Genomic DNA, 19021 nt, shown 5'->3' on the forward strand with positions numbered 1-19021 from the left:
TATCAATTACAAGATAAATGGTGTGTGTATTATGTCCTTTAATATCTAATTATACCTGCAATATCCGTTCCTGCTGAGAGCAGTTAAACACTAACACACCCATGATTTATTATTTTTTTTATTTTATTTTTTTAAGTATATTTTTTTGGGCTTTTTATGCCTTTAATTTGATAGGACAGTTGAGAATGACAGGAAGTGAGGGGGACGTTCGATCGTTCGTTTGGTTTTTCCGACTGTTTCCCGAACATGCTTGTAGCATGAACGCGCGTGCACTGCTCTTAAGATGCTCTTAACGGGAGCTGTCCACGTTAATAGTTCTGAAATATCATCTAATTTGATTGTGATGTCAGGTGACTGCACGTCACAGCTAGGCCTACCATTCAAACTTCGGATCTACACATTAATTCACATCAATACGAAAATAGAAACACTTTGACATCTGCATGTAAGCATCCCAAGTAGGCTAGGTTATATACCACACACAGACATAAATAATTGTAATTATTATGACCGCCGCGCAGCAAAGCGGCGGTCATATAGGTTTAGTCAGATTTTTTTTTCTTTCTTTTTTTTTTCTTTTTTCTTTTTCGCATGTCCAAATTTCCGTCAAGGATTCCCGGGACACTGTAAGACCGGGGTACACGAAACTTGGTGGGCATGTAACCCCACATGGATAGCATGGAACCATCGTTTTTCGTTTTGATCTGTAGCCCCCCCGCTGGACTAGACCCCCCGAAAGGAGGGTAGGGCAGACACAGTTTTCTGTGAATATCTCGAGAACCGTAGGGTTTAGGAGGACCATTTTTTTTTGTATGTTGATCTCAAAGGGCCATGTCAATCCATTCCATAACCACTCATTTCATGTATAGCGCCACCTAGTTAAACACAAAAAAGTAAAAATGAGGTGTTGTAATCACAGGTATCTGTGACCTAACATAGTCAAAACTGCACGAAATTGGAAGTGTAGGATCATTATGACACCCTCTGAATGCACGCCAAGTTTCGTGGAATTCCGTTCATGTTTCAGGAAACAGTCGGCAAATCTTAAGACGTTTGTAAGAGGGACTTTACGACGCTCTTAGGCTTAAGATGCTTTCGGATGCTTTATGATTGGTCCATTATCTTAAAGTACATTACAACTGACAGAAGATAAGCCAGTTATGATAACAATTTGTTGGAGTCCATTTATCCCCTTTTTAAATATGTATAATATTGCCATGTGAAAACTGTTGTTTCTGTATGGTTGCACACCATATTTATGATGTAAAAAGAGTGTAATTCTTCATGAAATTCAATCAGATCAGTTACAAACAATAAAATATAGACCTAAATGAGCATTTTAACAATAGTTCTATTTGTGTGTGCACAACTTTTTTTTCCATGGTAAGGATGACCTTTGCATGGAATTGCCCTATAGTAACCTATCTGAGATGACAGTTAAAAAGTCTTACAGTGATATTAACTGCTGCTTTGGTCAAAGAGAAGAGTACCCACGCCTGCCCCTTAAATAAAGGCATTTTAACTGAAGGAGAGCCATGTTTTGTAGACTTTTTTTTATGTTTTTCTGGCCTCTTGTGGTATTGTGGGATTAAGAGAAATGATGATGTGTATTTTGGTGCTTTTCAGGGAATCACTACTAGGCCAGAACTTGAGGATAGCAAAGGGGACACACAGAAAGACACAAACAGTACGTATTATACTTCTGCATATTGTGTGTGTGTGGTTGTATGTGTGTGTGTGAATGTGGTTGTGTGTGTGTGTGTGTGTGTGTGTGTGTGTGTGTGTGTGTGTGTGTTAGTTGCAAGTTTGTTTGCAGTCATTTTGCATAAAGGGCCTCGTCTTGTTAAATTCTCTATCGTAATTACGTAATTACAATTATCATGTAATTATCTTGTAATTCCCCACCTGTAATTATCATACGGATAAGGCAAATAATTTATGATTTGTCCATTATCTTAAAGTACATTACAACTGACAGAAGATAAGCCAGTTATGTAAGTAAATGGCCCATACTGACCATGAACCTGTTAAAGTATTGTACATATTTGCAACACACAACAATATAAATGCAAAAGGCCTATTATAGGGCAGTTCCAGCGTTATGGATGTGACCGTTGGACTCATATTGGTAAACAAAATGCCTTAGAGCAGCAAACAATTTAAATAGTAATTATGAAAAACTAGCAATGAAATTATTGCTTCATCAGTGCCCATTAAGATCCACAGGAAGAATCAGGACAAGTCATTTAAAATATATAAAAAAATATGTTTTTTTCTTTTATTGTCATCAATTTGGTCAATGATTCCGGGTTACTGAAACACCAGGGAACATGACATTTGTTGGGCACTCCCCCACTGCGCTAGGCTAAATAACTAGCCCTACCTGAACCGTTGCACCCAAGATGATAGATAGATAGATAGATACTTTATTGATCCCCAAAGGGAAATTCAAGATAAAATACTTATGGTATATTAGTCTCAAGAGCCTGCATCAACCTAGCCCATACCCACTCATTTGTGATTCGCACACATACACACACACACACACACACAAAAACAAAAAGCCTTACAAATGTGATGAGCTGTGCTCTTAAGGCAAACTGAGCATACACATTGCTCTACCATTCCCTTGTCAATCTGGAATTTGTCAAATGATAACAATTTGTTGGAGTCCATTTATCCCCTTTTTAAATATGTATAATATTGCCATGTGAAAACTGTTGTTTCTGTATGGTTGCACACCATATTTATGATGTAAAAAGAGTGTAATTCTTCATGAAATTCAATCAGATCAGTTACAAACAATAAATAAAATATAGGCAATCTCGATTGCTCAAGTGTGCTCTGGAAATTCACAATTTCGTCGGCGTTTTAAAAAAAAAAAAAAAAAACATTGTCCAGTATTTCTTTTGAAATTGAAATGAAGTTGTATGGACTGGACTATGTTTTTTTTTTTTTTACGGCGACGAAATTGTGAATTTCCAGCTTGGCAATCGAGATGGCAACATTTCCGGAAAGGTACTGGCTTGATGAAATTCATTCTGGACTCTCTATCCGACCACATAAAGACCTCGGGATACTTCGGTTTGGCTTTAGGGACCCTCTACTCACTACCACGTAAGTGCAATGTTGTTTGGAACTGTAGAAGAGGTATAAAAATAGCGTTTTTGTAGCGGCGAAATAATATGCCCTTCTCACTTCCACGCTAACAAACTTTGACTAAAAACGGTAACATCTAACTTTCTCAAAACACATCCGAATGACATGATTTGGATGTCAACTCAACGTATGTACTCCCAATCATCCGTAAATCGATCTAAAGTGCATTTTACTCCGGATAATTCCTTTAAGAGCAGTGCACGCACGTTCACGCTACAAGCATGTTCGGGAAACACTCGGAAAAACCAAACGAACGATCGTAAGATGAAAACCCTCGTAAGAGCGGGTCTCCGTCGTTATCGGGAAACTGGGCCCTGCTGTGTAATAGACACTCTGAATAAGGTATGCTGTTTGCATCAATGTATAGTTAGAAGTGGATGCTATTCGTTCCCTGGTGTATATAGTACTGTATGCTATTTACACCCTGGTGCATGAACTAGCTAATTGTTGCATCAAAACTTCCGTTTGAGAACCGATTTCTTGTTCAAATTGCGCGCCTTCTCTCCAGAGACGTTGGTACACATGCACACTCACTCTGCCAAAACGCATCACACGGGAATTGAACCTCAGTCTCCCACATGCCATCTCATGTCTGTGACCACTGCACTATCTTCTTCCACAAGTAAATAATGTTTGCAGGTAAACTTATAGTTTATAGGCCTTAACTTCATATTCACGAAATTTCTGTTAACTAACAAACTGACGGTTGTATGTGTTCACTGAACCAAGATTATGAAAATAAAACACAATTTTTCAATCTAAAAATTAATCTGAACAGATATTAGTGCCGAAACCTTTCAGAATTCTTCACTTTCTGCTGACAAAAAATGAATGTCCGCCATGTTTTTTGTGTACGTGAGCAACGTCTTTTTGTTTTTGTAGGCCAAGGCTATTCATACCAGGGGTGTAAATAGACACTCTGTTATCATACTCATATTGAACATGCTCTCTCTCTCTCTGTCTATTTATCTATCTATCTATTTTGTAGTGAATGAGGAGAAGCCAGTGCCCATTGAGGCTGCCCACTCTACAGTGGCTCTGTTTGAGGGTGAGAAGAAGCTGGAAGACCCGTGGGATCTGCCTGAACTCCATGACACTGGGGTTAAATGGTCTGGTAAGGTCTCCTGTTTCCACATCCAAATGTATTTTCCTGATTATGTTTATATGATGGAGCTCTTAAGAGGCACAGCATGAGTGACCATACTTTACTTTCAGATTCAGGTTCAGGAATAAAGTCTCCTGTTATGTCTCTGCCTCACACAGATCTGGACAGAAACGGAAAGATTAAGAGGGTGGCAATTACAGTGGGGAAGTTGATTGCTCTACCTGGTTGCCTCTACATATTTGTCTGCTCATTGGATCTCCTAAGCTCAGCATTTCAGCTTGTTGGAGGTAACTGTTGTATTTGTTTAAATCAATATGAAGAAAACAAACACAAATATGAATAGATACAATCTAGATACTATCAATACTGGGGCATCACAAGGGTGTGTTCTGTCACCTATCCTATACGCTGACGACACAGCACTGGTTGGCTTTTTAAAGTCCGACATTTCTTCTGTGAATGAATTTCAGAAGGAATTACAGGGTTTCACTCAGTGGTGTTCTGATAATTTTCTTGAAATCAATGTGAAGAAAACGAAAGAGATAGTGATAGATTTGAGCAAAAATAGAATAATGGTTCCCCCTTCAAAGATCAACAGTGAATTAGAAGAGAGGGTCTTCACCTACAAATACTTGGGAGTTGAAATTGACTCTAAATTAATTTTTAATGAATGTGCACTGAACAAAACCTAGGAAACTCTAAAATCTAAATAATTTTAGATTAGACCAAAAGAAACTGCAGCATATGTTCAAAATGGCCAGCAATATCATCGGACTTGACTTGTCGGCAGATCAGCAGTACAATGATCTTATCCTAAACATTACTGACCAAATCCTCAATGGCCCCACTCAAGCTCTCCATCATAAATGTATGCGAAGCAATAGGTCAACTGGTAGAATTTTACAACAGAGAATTAGAACAGCAAGGTACTATAGACCCTTTCAAGAGAGTTCCATTATCAGCATCAGTTGGCCCCACAAGACTTCCTTTTTAACATTCCATATGTTATCTTAAAGGTGCGATTTGTAGGATTGTTACCGAACGTTCTGCAGGCCAAAATCAAAACGCTGGTGAACGTTCTCAAGACTACTAGACGCGAGCCTCTTCTGGGTTGCCAGATGTAATGAAGACTTAGCTAACGTTAGTTGACCTGCAGGTGCTTTAACATTTCTCCAACCATGACCCAGCTACACATTACGGAAACAGTGAAAACAAAAAATACCTCTCTAACCAACGTAACATATTTAGCTGAAGTTAGCGATGATGCAGATGAAGTTTAGCCTAGGCTACCTGTTGTGGAGAAATATGACCAGCTCTGCGTCAGACTTGATATTCTTCGTTTGACGAAGACGTCACCATCTCAGGAAGCTCCTCCGATGTCCACTTAATTCAGTGTTTCCCCTACAGTGTATTTAACAGCGGCGCAGCGCCGCCGCTGGATTTTCAGCGCTGCTGCAACATAATATCACGAGATTCACTTAACACACTGTAAAAGCACAACGGCCAACGTCATCTCGAAATTGTTTTCTGAAAGTCTTGAGTAAGTTAAGTGCATCAAATCCGCACTTAGCCTCTCATTATTCAGGACATATATGCGGCATGATGTGTCCGGTGATTACAAGCCCAAAGACAAGTCTGCAGCCCATATGGCTAGCCTACGTTCTGAACACGGTTACATTGTTTAGCTATCCGACTGATGGGGTCTTGCTCCGCCACAGTGTAGCCTATGGTGTCATCGTTCACTTGTAGGTTACACAATAAATAGCCTACTTATAGGCCTGGTGACAATAAAAAATGATATTAGTTATATTTCATCACGAAGCTGTTTGTATGCCGTGAATTCGCTTGTAGCCTATGCCATATGTTAAGCTTGAGCAATTCCTCTGATCCAAAGCCTGCTTTGACACATTGACACTAATGTGAAACATGCATCCTCCTCTCCTAGCCTACATCAAATAAAAGAAACCAATTCATGATTACCGAAATTAATTTAACATGGGGGGAAAAAAGTTTGTTGCGATTTAGCCTACTGTTGTGATGCGGTTCTTTCTGCTGATTGGATTTACGTCCGGTGTCGTCAACTCTGAGAACTCTTGCTCCGGTTGACAATTTTATCCAGGGAGCTGATTTCCCAAAGATGAGCCTCCATCAACATTCAACGACAAATTATTAAAACGTAAGTAATGCAATAGAGTAAACCAATGTGCTACAAGGTGTATGGTCTTAACGTTAATTGTAGCCTAGACTTGTAACGTTAGCGTAGGGCTACATGTAATGTTTGCATGGGAAAGCTAGGCGAACATAGTCTAGGCCTGTTTAAACTTTCTGATAGTTAAAGGAAATATGAGCATATGTTGGCATATACGTATAGCCTAAATTCTGTCCACTTAGCTATAATAGGCTATCACAAACAGACCTTTTCTACGTTTGCGGCATTAGACATAGGAGCCTACATTCTCTTATCAGAAAGACGTGTTCTCATAACTTCAGCGTTCTCTTGACGGTGAGACGAACGGTCGCACTTCAATCAAGTAGCCTAGGTCCTTTTCGAGTTAATTGTGAGTGAGTTGTATGGTAACTGTGGGAGTGATGTAGAAGAAAAGTGAGTATTTACTTTTTTATACGTGGGTTTGTTGTTTTGGGACTGAGAAATAGACTACAAGGAGAGCATCTGGCTACGTGCATGCGTGTCAGCATTAATGGCCCCCCAACAATTCAATTCAATTACCAAAGAGCCTTAGAGATGTTCTTTGAAAAGCCCAGAAAAATTAAGTGCTCACAGATTGGGTGTGGCCTTTGCCATTAAGACAAATTTAAATAAATTGTAAATAATCTTTTTCTGGGTTGTGCCATTTCATTTTTCTTCTATCATTTTTAACCAATAATGTAAAAGAAAGCTGAAAATGTCCACAAAAGAAACACGAAGGTATGATATAAAAAAAATAAATAAATAAAAATGCGCAACAACCTCCCCCCCCCAAGTAATAGCACCGCTGCTGGAAAAAATTCTAGGGGAAACACTGTAATTTGTTTCTTGTTTTAATTTTGGAAATTTGCCTGCCTCTCGTAGGCGTTTATGACTACAACTGACAGCTGTTGAAAGTTGGCCTTTGCTAATTTGGCAACCCAAATAGGAGGACGCGCTAGCCCATTATTAATACGCTATTCTAGAATTAATCGTTCAAAACATAAACGAAAATTCCAAGAGATTCCGCCCCGTAACTCATTTTTTTTCATGGGTTTTATGGGGTTTTACGGGTTAGAATAATGTTGTCAAATAAGCCATTACTTCAATTCATCGTGTTTCCTTACTCTCTGACAACATATGGTGATCATTTTTAGAATGGTTACAGTTTATTTTCCAATATTTCCTACATACTGGACCTTTAATGCAGAGGAAGTAGATCGGGAACCAAATAGAATGTTCAAGCATTGTTTTTGTTTTTATTGTTGAAAGGGTCTATAAATCGTTTGTGCCCACAGCGATCAGATTGTATAATGACCAAGCACGTCGCAAGCCCTTTAATTCCACACTGGCACTTGAACTCCACACTGGCACTTTAACTGGATGGTTGATCACAATTTCCTTGACAGCCATCCCTAGCTAGCTTCCTAGCTATTTCTTTTTATACATTTTTAGCTACAATATTAGTATTTTCTATGTTGTATCAATGTCTGATGTTGGATTGTCATTGTCATTTCTGTAATAAGTCTATTGCCATTTTTGTTTTGTCACGGTCAATCTCTGTATTGTTATTCTTTTCTTTCCCTTATACATGTTTATTGGTTTAAGGGTTGGTTTGTTGTTATTGGTGTATACAGTATGTCTTGGAGAGTGTGTTGTGATGGGGGCGCAATGAAGGACCATGAATGAATTTTCCCCCTGTGGGATAATAAAGTTCACCTTGACCTTGACCTTGATTTGGGAAAATACACTAACATTGTGTTTATGTAACATTGTGTTTTATCCAAAACCCTGTTGATCTTTTTGATGTGAATCTGTAAATACTGATCTTAAAATGCTACCTCTCCCAGCCTCACTCATACCAGTTTTACCCCTATAATTCCCATCAGGAAAGGTAGCTGGAGATATTTTCCAAGAGAATGCAGTGCTTTCTAATCCACTGGCCGGCCTGGTTATTGGAGTGCTGGTTACACTACTGGTCCAAAGCTCCAGCACCTCTTCCTCCATAGTGGTCAGCATGGTGTCATCTGGATGTGAGTCTATATCACAGGACAGTGGAGTGGTCAATGGAATGTTATAGACAGGTGTGAACCATGGTTTATCCAGATGATCTGGCTCTAATCTCTAGATTCCCTCTACCCTCCATAGTGTTGGAGGTGTCCACAGCAGTTCCTGTGATCATGGGCACCAACATTGGAACATCTGTGACTAACACTGTTGTGGCAATGACACAGGTTGGTGACAGGAACAAGTTCCGCAGGTAAGTTATGGTTAACCTATAGGCTATGCCTATATGCGTCCTCATATAGCTACCTCATTACTGAACAGAATTCATTGTTTTTGCTCCTAATGAAAGTACTTAAAGACATCTGACAACAGTGCTCCAAGCTGAGATGCTGAAATTCCCCTTAACATTTTGCTTTGTGCTGGTGTAATGTTTTTATGCAGTAGAGGTCACATAGCCTAGCCTGGCTCCGCCCTCCTACGTACTTCCGCTCAATTTTCATTTTCCTTCAGTACATCGTCTGGGATTTCGGTATATTTGCGGGTTTTCTCAGACAAATTTTACCTGTCCAATCAGCAAACAGAGGGGGTGACTGAGAACGATGACGTTAAGGTCGTGCGCTAGTTTGAGCATGACATACGTCACGACCAAACATTTGGTTATGGAAGATCCAGAGTGGCTCTGGGCACTCAATAGTTTTAAACGTCAACAGAGTACTCACCTTCAAGGAAGTTAACGCTTGGCAATGGAAAGTGGCCAGACTCTGTACATTATGAAATGTACGAGAGTCTGGTAGGACCAGGCTACACATAGCCTACTTCATTCAACAACTACTGTACATTCTCATGGACATGCCCAACAAGAATCACCTTGAAGATTTATTTGTCTACGGTCAAGACAACTGACCGAATGCATGATATATTATCACCCTATAATATGCAATTCTTAACAGACACTGCATCCTTGTTGCCTATATTATTGAGGGAAATTAAAGGTTTTCTAAGTAAGGGATAACGGCTGCCGAGGTGTCCTGTTATACAGAATTAATGGATGAGGGCGAGAGGCAAAGAACTTCCTGGCGCGCAGCGTCCATTAATTCCGCATAACAGGACACCTCGAAGGCCGTTTTCTCTCTTATCACCTGGTTGCCACTATAGGCAATAGTACAGCACGCAAAGGAAACAAGCGGTTCCGTTTAAAAAGAAGGCGACTTATTCAGTTTGTTGCACAACTTTCTTTGGCCCTATAACAGCGATAGCATGGACAGTTAGCTTGTTTGTTTACAGTTGATTCCATAGTTGTGAAGCCTGCTTCCAGGCTCAACCGTCGTCCTACTATGGTTGTTATAACAACCATTCATAAGCATTGATATGGAATGGTGCTTAAACTTTTTTTTTTACCAGATCTACTTCATAGGTGTCCTGTTGACACCTACCAGCCAATCAGAAAATAGTATTTCTTCTCTCTGTGTGATAAGCGATGTTACGCGGTTTCTAAGCTAAAACATTTTTTTGTCACATACTGCAAAAATCACTTCACCATCCACTAGCTGCCTGTGCCCTAAATACACAGTAAAAAACAGAAATCAGAAAATAGTATTTCTTCTCTCTGTGTGATAAGCGATGTTACGCGGTTTCTAAGCTAAAACATTTTTTTGTCACATACTGCAAAAATCACTTCACCATCCACTAGCTGCCTGTGCCCTAAATACACAGTAAAAAACATGTCTCTGCAGACAGCCCAGGCTCCAAAAACAGCAACAAAAACAACTTGGTCCAGCCTGGATCATAAAAACATAATAAACTGTTCCAGCCAATCACCGATGAGATGCCTAGATAAAATCGTTGGACTGGTTGTAAACAAACAACTGGTCTATGCACTTCCATTCTAGAATGTTCAAATTGTCAACATGGACTAGTCAAGTCAAGTCAAGTCAGTTTTATTTTTATAGCGCATTTAACATGCACAGAGTGCAACCCAAAACGCTCCACATACAAGACACAACAAAAAGACAAGATGCTGGACGGAGCGGCGTAGTCGCCAGCGTACCCGTGACATCAAGACATGACACATACATTTAAAAAATAACAAACACAAAAGATGCCGGACGGAGCGGCGTAGTCGCCAGCATACCCGTGACACCAAGGCATACAAGACAGACAACAAACAAATTAACAAATAAAAGTAAAAAATAAAATACAGTTAAAAAGAAAAAATATATAATAATAATAAAATCATGGTAAATTAGTTAAATTTCCAAACCAGCTGAAAATGTCCAAGGGCAATGATGACCCGTGTGAAAACTGCACACAGCTGTGTCTTCACAAACGATGCAACACCAACAAAGTTCTTTGAAACTGACCAACCAGAGAAATCACTGGCAGTCTGGAGAGCACCGAAAGAACAAGACAGTCCAAAGTCGTGATGGGCGACCGTGCCGATTAGCAGCTCGGTGGTCCTAGACAGCGACAGTCTGTTGTTTCATGGTAATTGACGCTGTCATCAGAGTTCCTTAGCACTCAATCCAGACTCCAGGCACTTAACGGTAGATGCTAGCTTGACTAGAAGTTGTCAACGAACAGAGCACAATGTAGCGTTATGTATTGTTCTGTTTGGGTGTAGCCAAAGTGAGATGCTTCAGAGTATTTCTTCAGTCAGTGCGTAATATGTGACACACTAAAATAATAAAACTAATGTGAATCTTTTGTTGCCAGGGCTTTTGCTGGAGCCACAGTGCATGATTTCTTCAACTGGCTCTCTGTCCTGGTGCTGCTGCCATTGGAAGTTGCTACTGGGTACCTGTACAGAGTCACTGGGCACTTGATTAACGCCTTCCACTTACAATCTGGAGAGAATGCTCCAGAGATTTTAAGTGTCATCACAGACCCTCTGACTGAATCTATCATAGTGGTATGTGGTTGGCAGTTATTGCAAAGCCAAATGTTTTTTTAAAAACGTTTTATTATTGCACACATGCATATCAGGATAATTCTGAGCTGGATACTCTATATTCCTATCTCTGTCATAGCTGGATGAATCAGTTATTAGTGCAATAGCTACTGGCGACCCTGCAGCAAAGAATATGAGTCTTATCAAGATCTGGTGTGACACCTTCACAAATACGGTAAGGTTATTATTATGAGTGAAGAAAACAAAGGAATGTAACTACACATACACATGCGTCAGAACAAAGTTGGTGCGTAACGGATATGTATGAAATTGAAGTAGATATTATTACACTACCCTATACAACCAATACCCCACACAGTCTCATAAATGGTTTACATGGGATGTGGTGTTTCAGACCCTGAAGAATGTGACCGTGCCAAGTGAGCTGAATTGCACATCTCCATTGCTCTGCTGGACAGACGGGAATCTGACTTGGACCATGAAAAATGTATCAGAGACCATAAACATCAAAAAATGTATGTTTTCTATGTTGATATTAACCCAGTCCCTGCTTTTTAGAAAACACATTCATAAAATCTGAATATGCCCTCATTACAATTCTTCACTGGGGAAGTGTTAAAAGTAATTATGTCAAGAATACAAATAAGTTATTTGGCATGCCACATCCTTTTAAAACAAATTTCATCTAAAAAAGGATGAAAAGTTTGATCTGTAACAGGATGTTAGTCAGAGCTGTTTCCCCAACTATGTTGAATCAAATACCAGAAGATAAGCCGAAGCATTTACAAATGAGTTAACCCCCCCCAAACTTGCTTCATATTCTTTATGATCATGATTCTGCTGTTTTTTTTCACAGGCCAACACCTCTTTGTGAATACCAACATGTCTGACCTGGCTGTGGGCTTGATCCTGTTGGCTGTTTCGCTGCTGGTCCTCTGTTCCTGTCTCATTGTTATTGTCAAGCTGCTGAACTCCATGCTAAAGGGCCAAGTGGCCGTGATCATCAAAAAGATCTTAAACACAGGTAAGAGAAAACATGCACTCTGCATGTAAATGTGACGCTGGTCAGCAATGTTATATTCAATGACGAATGATAACAGGGAAATGCTTTTTGTCTGACACATTTCATTCAACATAGTCACACACAACACACATGCTTACACACAACATACATTGAATATGCTGCTAGGATGGTAAAATTGACAGTTGGAATAATTTTCGAGAGGAAAACATAGAGAAACTCCACATGCGTTTCACAATGACACTTTAAGACTACCAAGAAGAATGAATTAAATAAAGAATATATTCATTATGTTGGAATTGTTCATGTACACAATGTATAATAATGCACCTGTAAGCTTGAAATTCATAACAGTTTTAACAGTACTTTAATGCAGGCCAGCTTGTACGTATCTGTTACATCTTCTCCTCATGTTTCCGCAGACTTCCCATTCCCCTTCGGATGGGTGACGGGCTACATCGCAATTGTGGTTGGCGCAGGAATGACCTTCATCGTTCAGAGCAGCTCGGTGTTCACATCTGCCATCACCCCACTTGTCGGTCAGTCGTAGCTGCTACACCAAGGAGTTTAGATAAATGTCCCAGCGTATCCACATATTTCTGTTTCCACTGTTTTCCACTTTTCTCCTAACATGCTGCTCTCCCGTGCTTCTTTTTGCCCATGGTTACCATGCGCGTACACGGTAGTTTGGTTTATCTTTTGTTTATTCATGTTAACAAGGGCTTTCATGTTATCTTAGTGTCAATCTTAGGGTCTTAGATAAGCACTACAAGTTGCTTAAAGAGGGAATGTATCTACTTTACGAGTTCACTGTTGAATGGGTATCTTTTGAACTTAAGTTTTACAATGTAAGTTGGTTATTGGAATGTTACTTATTGTGGGAATGTCTCATGTTCAGGAATCGGGGTCATCAGTATTGAGAGAGCATATCCTCTGTCACTGGGATCAAATATTGGGACGACAACAACAGCCATTTTAGCAGCTTTGGCCAGTCCTCCGGAAACACTGGGAAACTCATTACAGGTTAGTCGCACACATACATGTTTATGGTATTTAGCAGACACTTTTGTCAAAAGCCACTTACAATGAAATCAATAAACATTACACTAAAATGTGTGTACTAAAATAAAATGAAAAAGCTTTAAAAATATAAAATATCATTAACAGACTACATAAAATTAAACAAAATAACAATAACCATAAACATCTACAAACTCTGCAACTCTGTAAGGAAAGAATCCCTTATATCATCACTTTCATACCACCAACTGTCAGTGTGGCCCATGATGACATACCGGAGTCATGTATTCAGCATCTCTCTCTCTCTCTCTCTCTCTCTCTCTCTCTCTCTCTCTCTCTCTCCTTAAAGATTGCCCTTGTGCATTTTCTGTTTAACATCTCCGGTATAATACTGTGGTTCCCAATCCCCTTCATGCGTGTGCCGATCCGGCTGGCCAAGGCACTTGGGGACCAGACAGCGCAGTACCGCTGGTTCGCAGGCCTCTACATCCTCAGCTGCTTCTTCATCATCCCGCTGTTCATCTTCAGCCTGTCGCTGGCCGGCTGGCAGGTGCTGGTCGGCGTGCTCGTGCCCATCGTGGTGCTCATCATCTTCGCCATCACGGTCAACGCGCTGCAGAATCGCCGGCCCCAGTGGCTACCTAGCGGCCTGCGCTCCTGGGACTTCCTGCCACTCTGGATGCACTCCTTGGAGCCATGGGACCGCGTTGTCTCCTGGATGCTAACGCACTGCTGCTGCTGTTGCAAATGCTGTCATCAGGAAGCGTCAGATGAGGAGGTAGCGGTGACGGAAGAGAAGGACGGTCACCCGCTAAAGGTGTATGACAACCCTGCGATGAATGGCAAGGGCGATGCAGCAGCAACCATGCAACCATACATCATCAAGGCCACATCTCTGTAAAAGACACACGTTGTTTGTTGCTAATTTATAACATGGCCATAATGACTTTATATTGTCTATATCACATATGGTTGGTCATACTGCATCATTTTCAATGTTAAATAGTGTTGTTAAAGTGCCTGTCTGGGTGAACTAAGCTAGAAATACCATTAATGTGAAACTGAAAGAGAAGTGCCATGGGACACTCTGAATTAAGAGGAATGTTGAATACTACTGCAACATTACAGAGTAACATATATCAGTCTGAGCTGGACTTACGCCCGTATTGTACATCATGTATTTTTACACAGTTTAACATTAGAATGAAATATAAAGCACTTAAAACATTCTCAATTTATGGTTACACTTTATTTGACAGTATCGACATAAGAGTGACATGACACTGTTATGAACGCGTCATAAACAAGTCATAAACTTTTATGACATAGCGCTTCTGTTATTAAAGTGTAAGTTCAGAGTAAAATGACCCATAGCCCTGTTGTATAAGCTCACCACATGCAGCCCACCGGAAAAAGAATGAGACATTTGGGACAACATAGGCCAAGTTATGGACAGGCAGCTTAAAGCAGACCCATGGGGCATCAAAACGGAAACTGAAAGTAACTCCCCACTGCCCCATGGGTCTGCTTTAAGCTGCCTGTCCATAACTTGGCCCATGTTGTCCCAAATTGTCTCATTCTTTTTCCTATGGGCTGCATGTGTCATGTGTCATGTAACCCTTGTGTCATGTGTTCATGACAGTGCCATGTCACTCTTGTTGATACTGTCAAGTAAAGTGTTACCCAATTTATTTTATAAGAAATGCAATATTTTGTTAAAAAAGCTACTTAAAACCATGTTAATATAAACTGTGAAGTTTTACTAGGCTTTAATGCCTGAACTTGATAACTTTAGTAAATTGATCATTTACTACTTAAAGATATTAATTGTGCAATAACTCTCAGGGCCAGATGTACGTACACTTGCGAACGCAGCGTAGTATGGACACACCGCAGATTGCGAACGCTGTCAGATCCAAGTTTCCGTCATATTTATCAATCGTTCAATCCTTAGTGTAAACTGCGCCTTTCTCTGTCTTTCTCCGCCCATAAACGCAATTTACTATGGAGTGAGGATTGTCTCAAAATTATTTAAATATATATAAAAGGATATATATACATATACATACATTTATAAATATCAAAATACAAATATAAAAATGTGACATACAAATAAATAAACAAAATTATATAAATAAACGTGTCTTTGTAAATATATTTTCGAGATTTTGAATAAATATGGTTCACTTTGTATGTGGAATCTGCATTTGTGAATCTCCTTTTTGGTTTTATGTCGATGACGTAATTTTGAGACATTCCTACTGCACACCAAGATCCACAAATAAATGCCACTAGATTTGAATGCGATGACACCCTCCACTGAACAACCAGCAGATGGCATACATTTATTTATATAAATTTGTTTATTTATTTGTATGTCACATTTTTATGTCACATTTTTATACATTTGTATGTATATATATCCTTTTATATAGGCCTATATTTAAATCATTTTGAGACAATCCTCACTCCATAATTTACGAACGTCCACAACTGAATGGCAGCGCCTACATACAAGCGCCGTTGAATGAAGTTAACTGATGACAACATTAAAAAGAATCAAACGTTTAGCGATCATGAAATAATACCATACATGATAAGATGTAGGCCTAAACAAGCAGGGAGATAATAAAGATCAGTAGTTCTACTCAAACTACTTGTCACGTAGGCTATGGAAGATTGGTCAAATCTAGCAAGTAGGGAAGTTTAAGTGAATGACGTGAAAGTGAAAGTAAGACATTCGAAAGGCCAACGAAAGTTAAGGTTGCTTTTGGTAGTACAAATACTTTCACCACAAACTCTTATTGATGCATTGAACTGCAATTTGGATTAACACCTGCTTTTACCAGGCGGAAGTATTTAGACGCAGAATAGACGTGCGCTTTCAGGAGCAGTCTTTGTACATACCGCGGAATACATAATTAGGCGCTCTTTACTCTTCCCCTCCCATCTTTTTACGCTAAACTCCCACTTTCCCCTGGATCCTCCCATGAATGCATATGCATGACATGACAAACGCAATCTGCCACTTTCAGCTCCCGCAACAGGCAGTTTGCGCTTTTACATCATTGCGGCCTGTTTGTACATACCTCGCAATGATTTTACACGCACATTGCGAAACAAATATGCCTGAAGTGGGCGCAAAAGCGTTAGTACATCTGGCCCTCAGTGCATCATTTTATATTTATGTACTCTTCTGGGAAGAGTAAAACAAAGCAAATAAAACCACAGTGAACATTAAATATATTGTTGGGACTTTTTGTGTCGAGAGTGTGGTATAGTGCAATACACCTCCTGCCCAGTTAGTGGCACTATGCCACCTATGTTATTCAATACAATACTTATGTACGGAGGAGAGGAAGAGAAACCATGCGTGAAGAAGTTAGTAAAGAAAGTTACAGATCATTGGGGTATACTACGAAGCACGTTAGACATATCTAGGCTATGTAGACATATCGAGGCTTGACAAAGCCTTGACTCAGGGGTATACGTTAAGTGATACTACGATAGCAGTTATGTGATATATTTGTCAAACTAGGCTTTCAGCTCAGATCTGTGCGCGTTCTCGGTGTTGGGATGACGTTGGACAGCAATTAAAACAGCAATGGTAATGGTTTGAAATCAATTGCGAGTTTGATTGGCTTCACTTTTGAACACATAGACTATACAGTCTATGCTTGAACAAAACGAGTGAATGAATAAGTAGTATAAACTCAAAAACAACTTATGGATATGCATATGGATATTCAAAACTATCTATAGTTTACGTTCTTAGATTAAACGTGTTCGCTCCAAATTATTGTATAGGTGTAGGTGGTCATAAAATAAATAAGTATCAACATAATAGCCTATAGCCACAGAATAATTATCCTTTGGCTTGCATCAGATATAATATAGCCCACTGGCAAAGCTGTCACTGAACAGCCTACCAAATGTGCATGACCCTTTATCAGCAGTAGACATATGTCTTTCATCAAAGATTATAACTAAAAATGCCATTATCAAGGTGATAAACAATGTAGCCTTAATACTTCGTATGGGAAGCGAACCAGCGAACACGCAAGAATGTATCCTTTCTTATGCCGTCTCACTGCACGTTACACCACCACCGTAAGTGACACAGAGTAGCACGATTCCTAGAACCACACGCATGTGAAGTTAAAACATTTTTAATCGCATAATCTTCATACATTCTTTGGAGCTAGTGAATGTGTAAATCCATGCTTGGTGCACTGTCGGAAAAAACATTTCTAGGCCTACTTCTATTTTTGAAGTTGTAGGCTACAGGTGACAAGAGCACAGGTTGACGGAACCATCTTTTTGGACTCGTTTTCCAACTGATTGCTGTTTTTTTTTTTGTGATTTTTTTTGCAACACAGCTTAATTTAGCTTAAAAGTTAACCTGCCATGGAGCAGGTTAGTTCTGTGGCATAAATTCCCATGGTTACCAAGCTGGGATTCACATTAACCTCATTAAACGTAATTCTCACTAAAATTAGCGAGACTTATCGAAATAAGCCAGGGTTGGCCTTTAGCGAGGTTGATGGAATACCCCCCAGGTTTGGTTGACAGCATAAGATACCATGGTGATATAGCGACACTAAAACAGATCCACTTTCGTGTCACAGCATAGCCTGGCTTTGAGCGCAACATACCTCGCTAACCCACTAATCGAGATTCGTAGTACACCCCACCTCTCTGCCTGCGACTGTTTTGATTCTATCACATACACAACATATTGGCGACGAGGAATGGCTTTTCTTGGAATTTCACAACCCCCAGCTTTCCTGGATACTCCTGGTGAGCCTACAATGTTATATAAGTCTTGGATACAAATGTTTGAAAATTACTTCCTGGCGCTCACTGTCAACGAGATGCCAGACAAATGAAAGCATGCGCTACTGCTTCATTGTTTGGGCACAGAAGCCCAGCGGATTTTTCTTACACTCCCTGAGGGGTATTTCACAAAGGCAGAATTAAGACATCCAAGATAAGTGATAAAGCGAGGTTTGACATAGCGTTGTCTGGTCATCCTAGCTCAACTCGTTTCACTAATGCCAATCCAGGATGAGTAGGAGCGACTATGTTAAGCCAGGTGTAAGTAATTCAGGATGTGTGCGCGTTCTCGTTTCTGCTCCAAAGTGCCCACGGTTGGAATAAAAAAGACGCAGAAAAGAGTCATTCACACAAAGTGAACAACCGCTTTTGATATAGACTAACAATGAAGTAAAGTTATCCTTTTTGGAATGGGGAATCATGGCTATTTCTGTAAAACAGCAGAAGTAGGCGTGGTAGATCAACTGAATGCAAATTTACGTATGCAGCCACGTGTGAGTGCTTCCTTGTCTCGGCACGCAACATCATTAGAAAGCGCTTGCCACTGCAAAGATACACATAGTATGATATACCTTAATATTATAGTTGAAAATACCTTCGAAAACTTGCCCCTCCACTTCCAATCAACTACAGTAGGCTATTCATCAAACGTCTATCAATAAAATAAGCAAACAATGAGTACCTAGGCCTATGTTAATAATTATAAGGCTATCCCAATTAAAATAATAACCATATGGTAGTAGGCAGACAATCTGTTTTGTTTTGCGAGCAAATACATTT

General features: G+C 39.8%; 1 protein-coding gene across 3 annotated transcripts in view; it reads left to right on the forward strand.

Moving 5' to 3' along the window:
* The window catches only part of slc34a2a (solute carrier family 34 member 2a), a 34735-nt gene extending 20102 nt beyond the window's left edge, over positions 1–14633 (forward strand). For 2 of the 3 annotated variants that reach the window (XM_042108343.1, XM_042108351.1), the window contains exons 2-13: positions 1627–1687; positions 4148–4273; positions 4423–4551; positions 8339–8482; positions 8598–8709; positions 11169–11364; positions 11483–11578; positions 11759–11879; positions 12221–12388; positions 12808–12924; positions 13284–13408; positions 13755–14633. In XM_042108343.1, coding sequence (XP_041964277.1) covers position 1687; positions 4148–4273; positions 4423–4551; positions 8339–8482; positions 8598–8709; positions 11169–11364; positions 11483–11578; positions 11759–11879; positions 12221–12388; positions 12808–12924; positions 13284–13408; positions 13755–14306 — 1887 coding nt within the window. In that variant the 5' untranslated portion in view covers positions 1627–1686 and the 3' untranslated portion in view covers positions 14307–14633. The remainder of the gene's footprint in view (positions 1–1626; positions 1688–4147; positions 4274–4422; positions 4552–8338; positions 8483–8597; positions 8710–11168; positions 11365–11482; positions 11579–11758; positions 11880–12220; positions 12389–12807; positions 12925–13283; positions 13409–13754) is intronic. The other variant, XM_042108360.1, reaches the window with a different exon arrangement.
* The last annotated feature ends 4388 nt before the right edge of the window (positions 14634–19021 follow it).

The sequence above is a fragment of the Alosa sapidissima genome, chromosome 1, assembly GCF_018492685.1.
Source record: "Alosa sapidissima isolate fAloSap1 chromosome 1, fAloSap1.pri, whole genome shotgun sequence".
NCBI lineage: Eukaryota > Metazoa > Chordata > Actinopteri > Clupeiformes > Clupeidae > Alosa > Alosa sapidissima.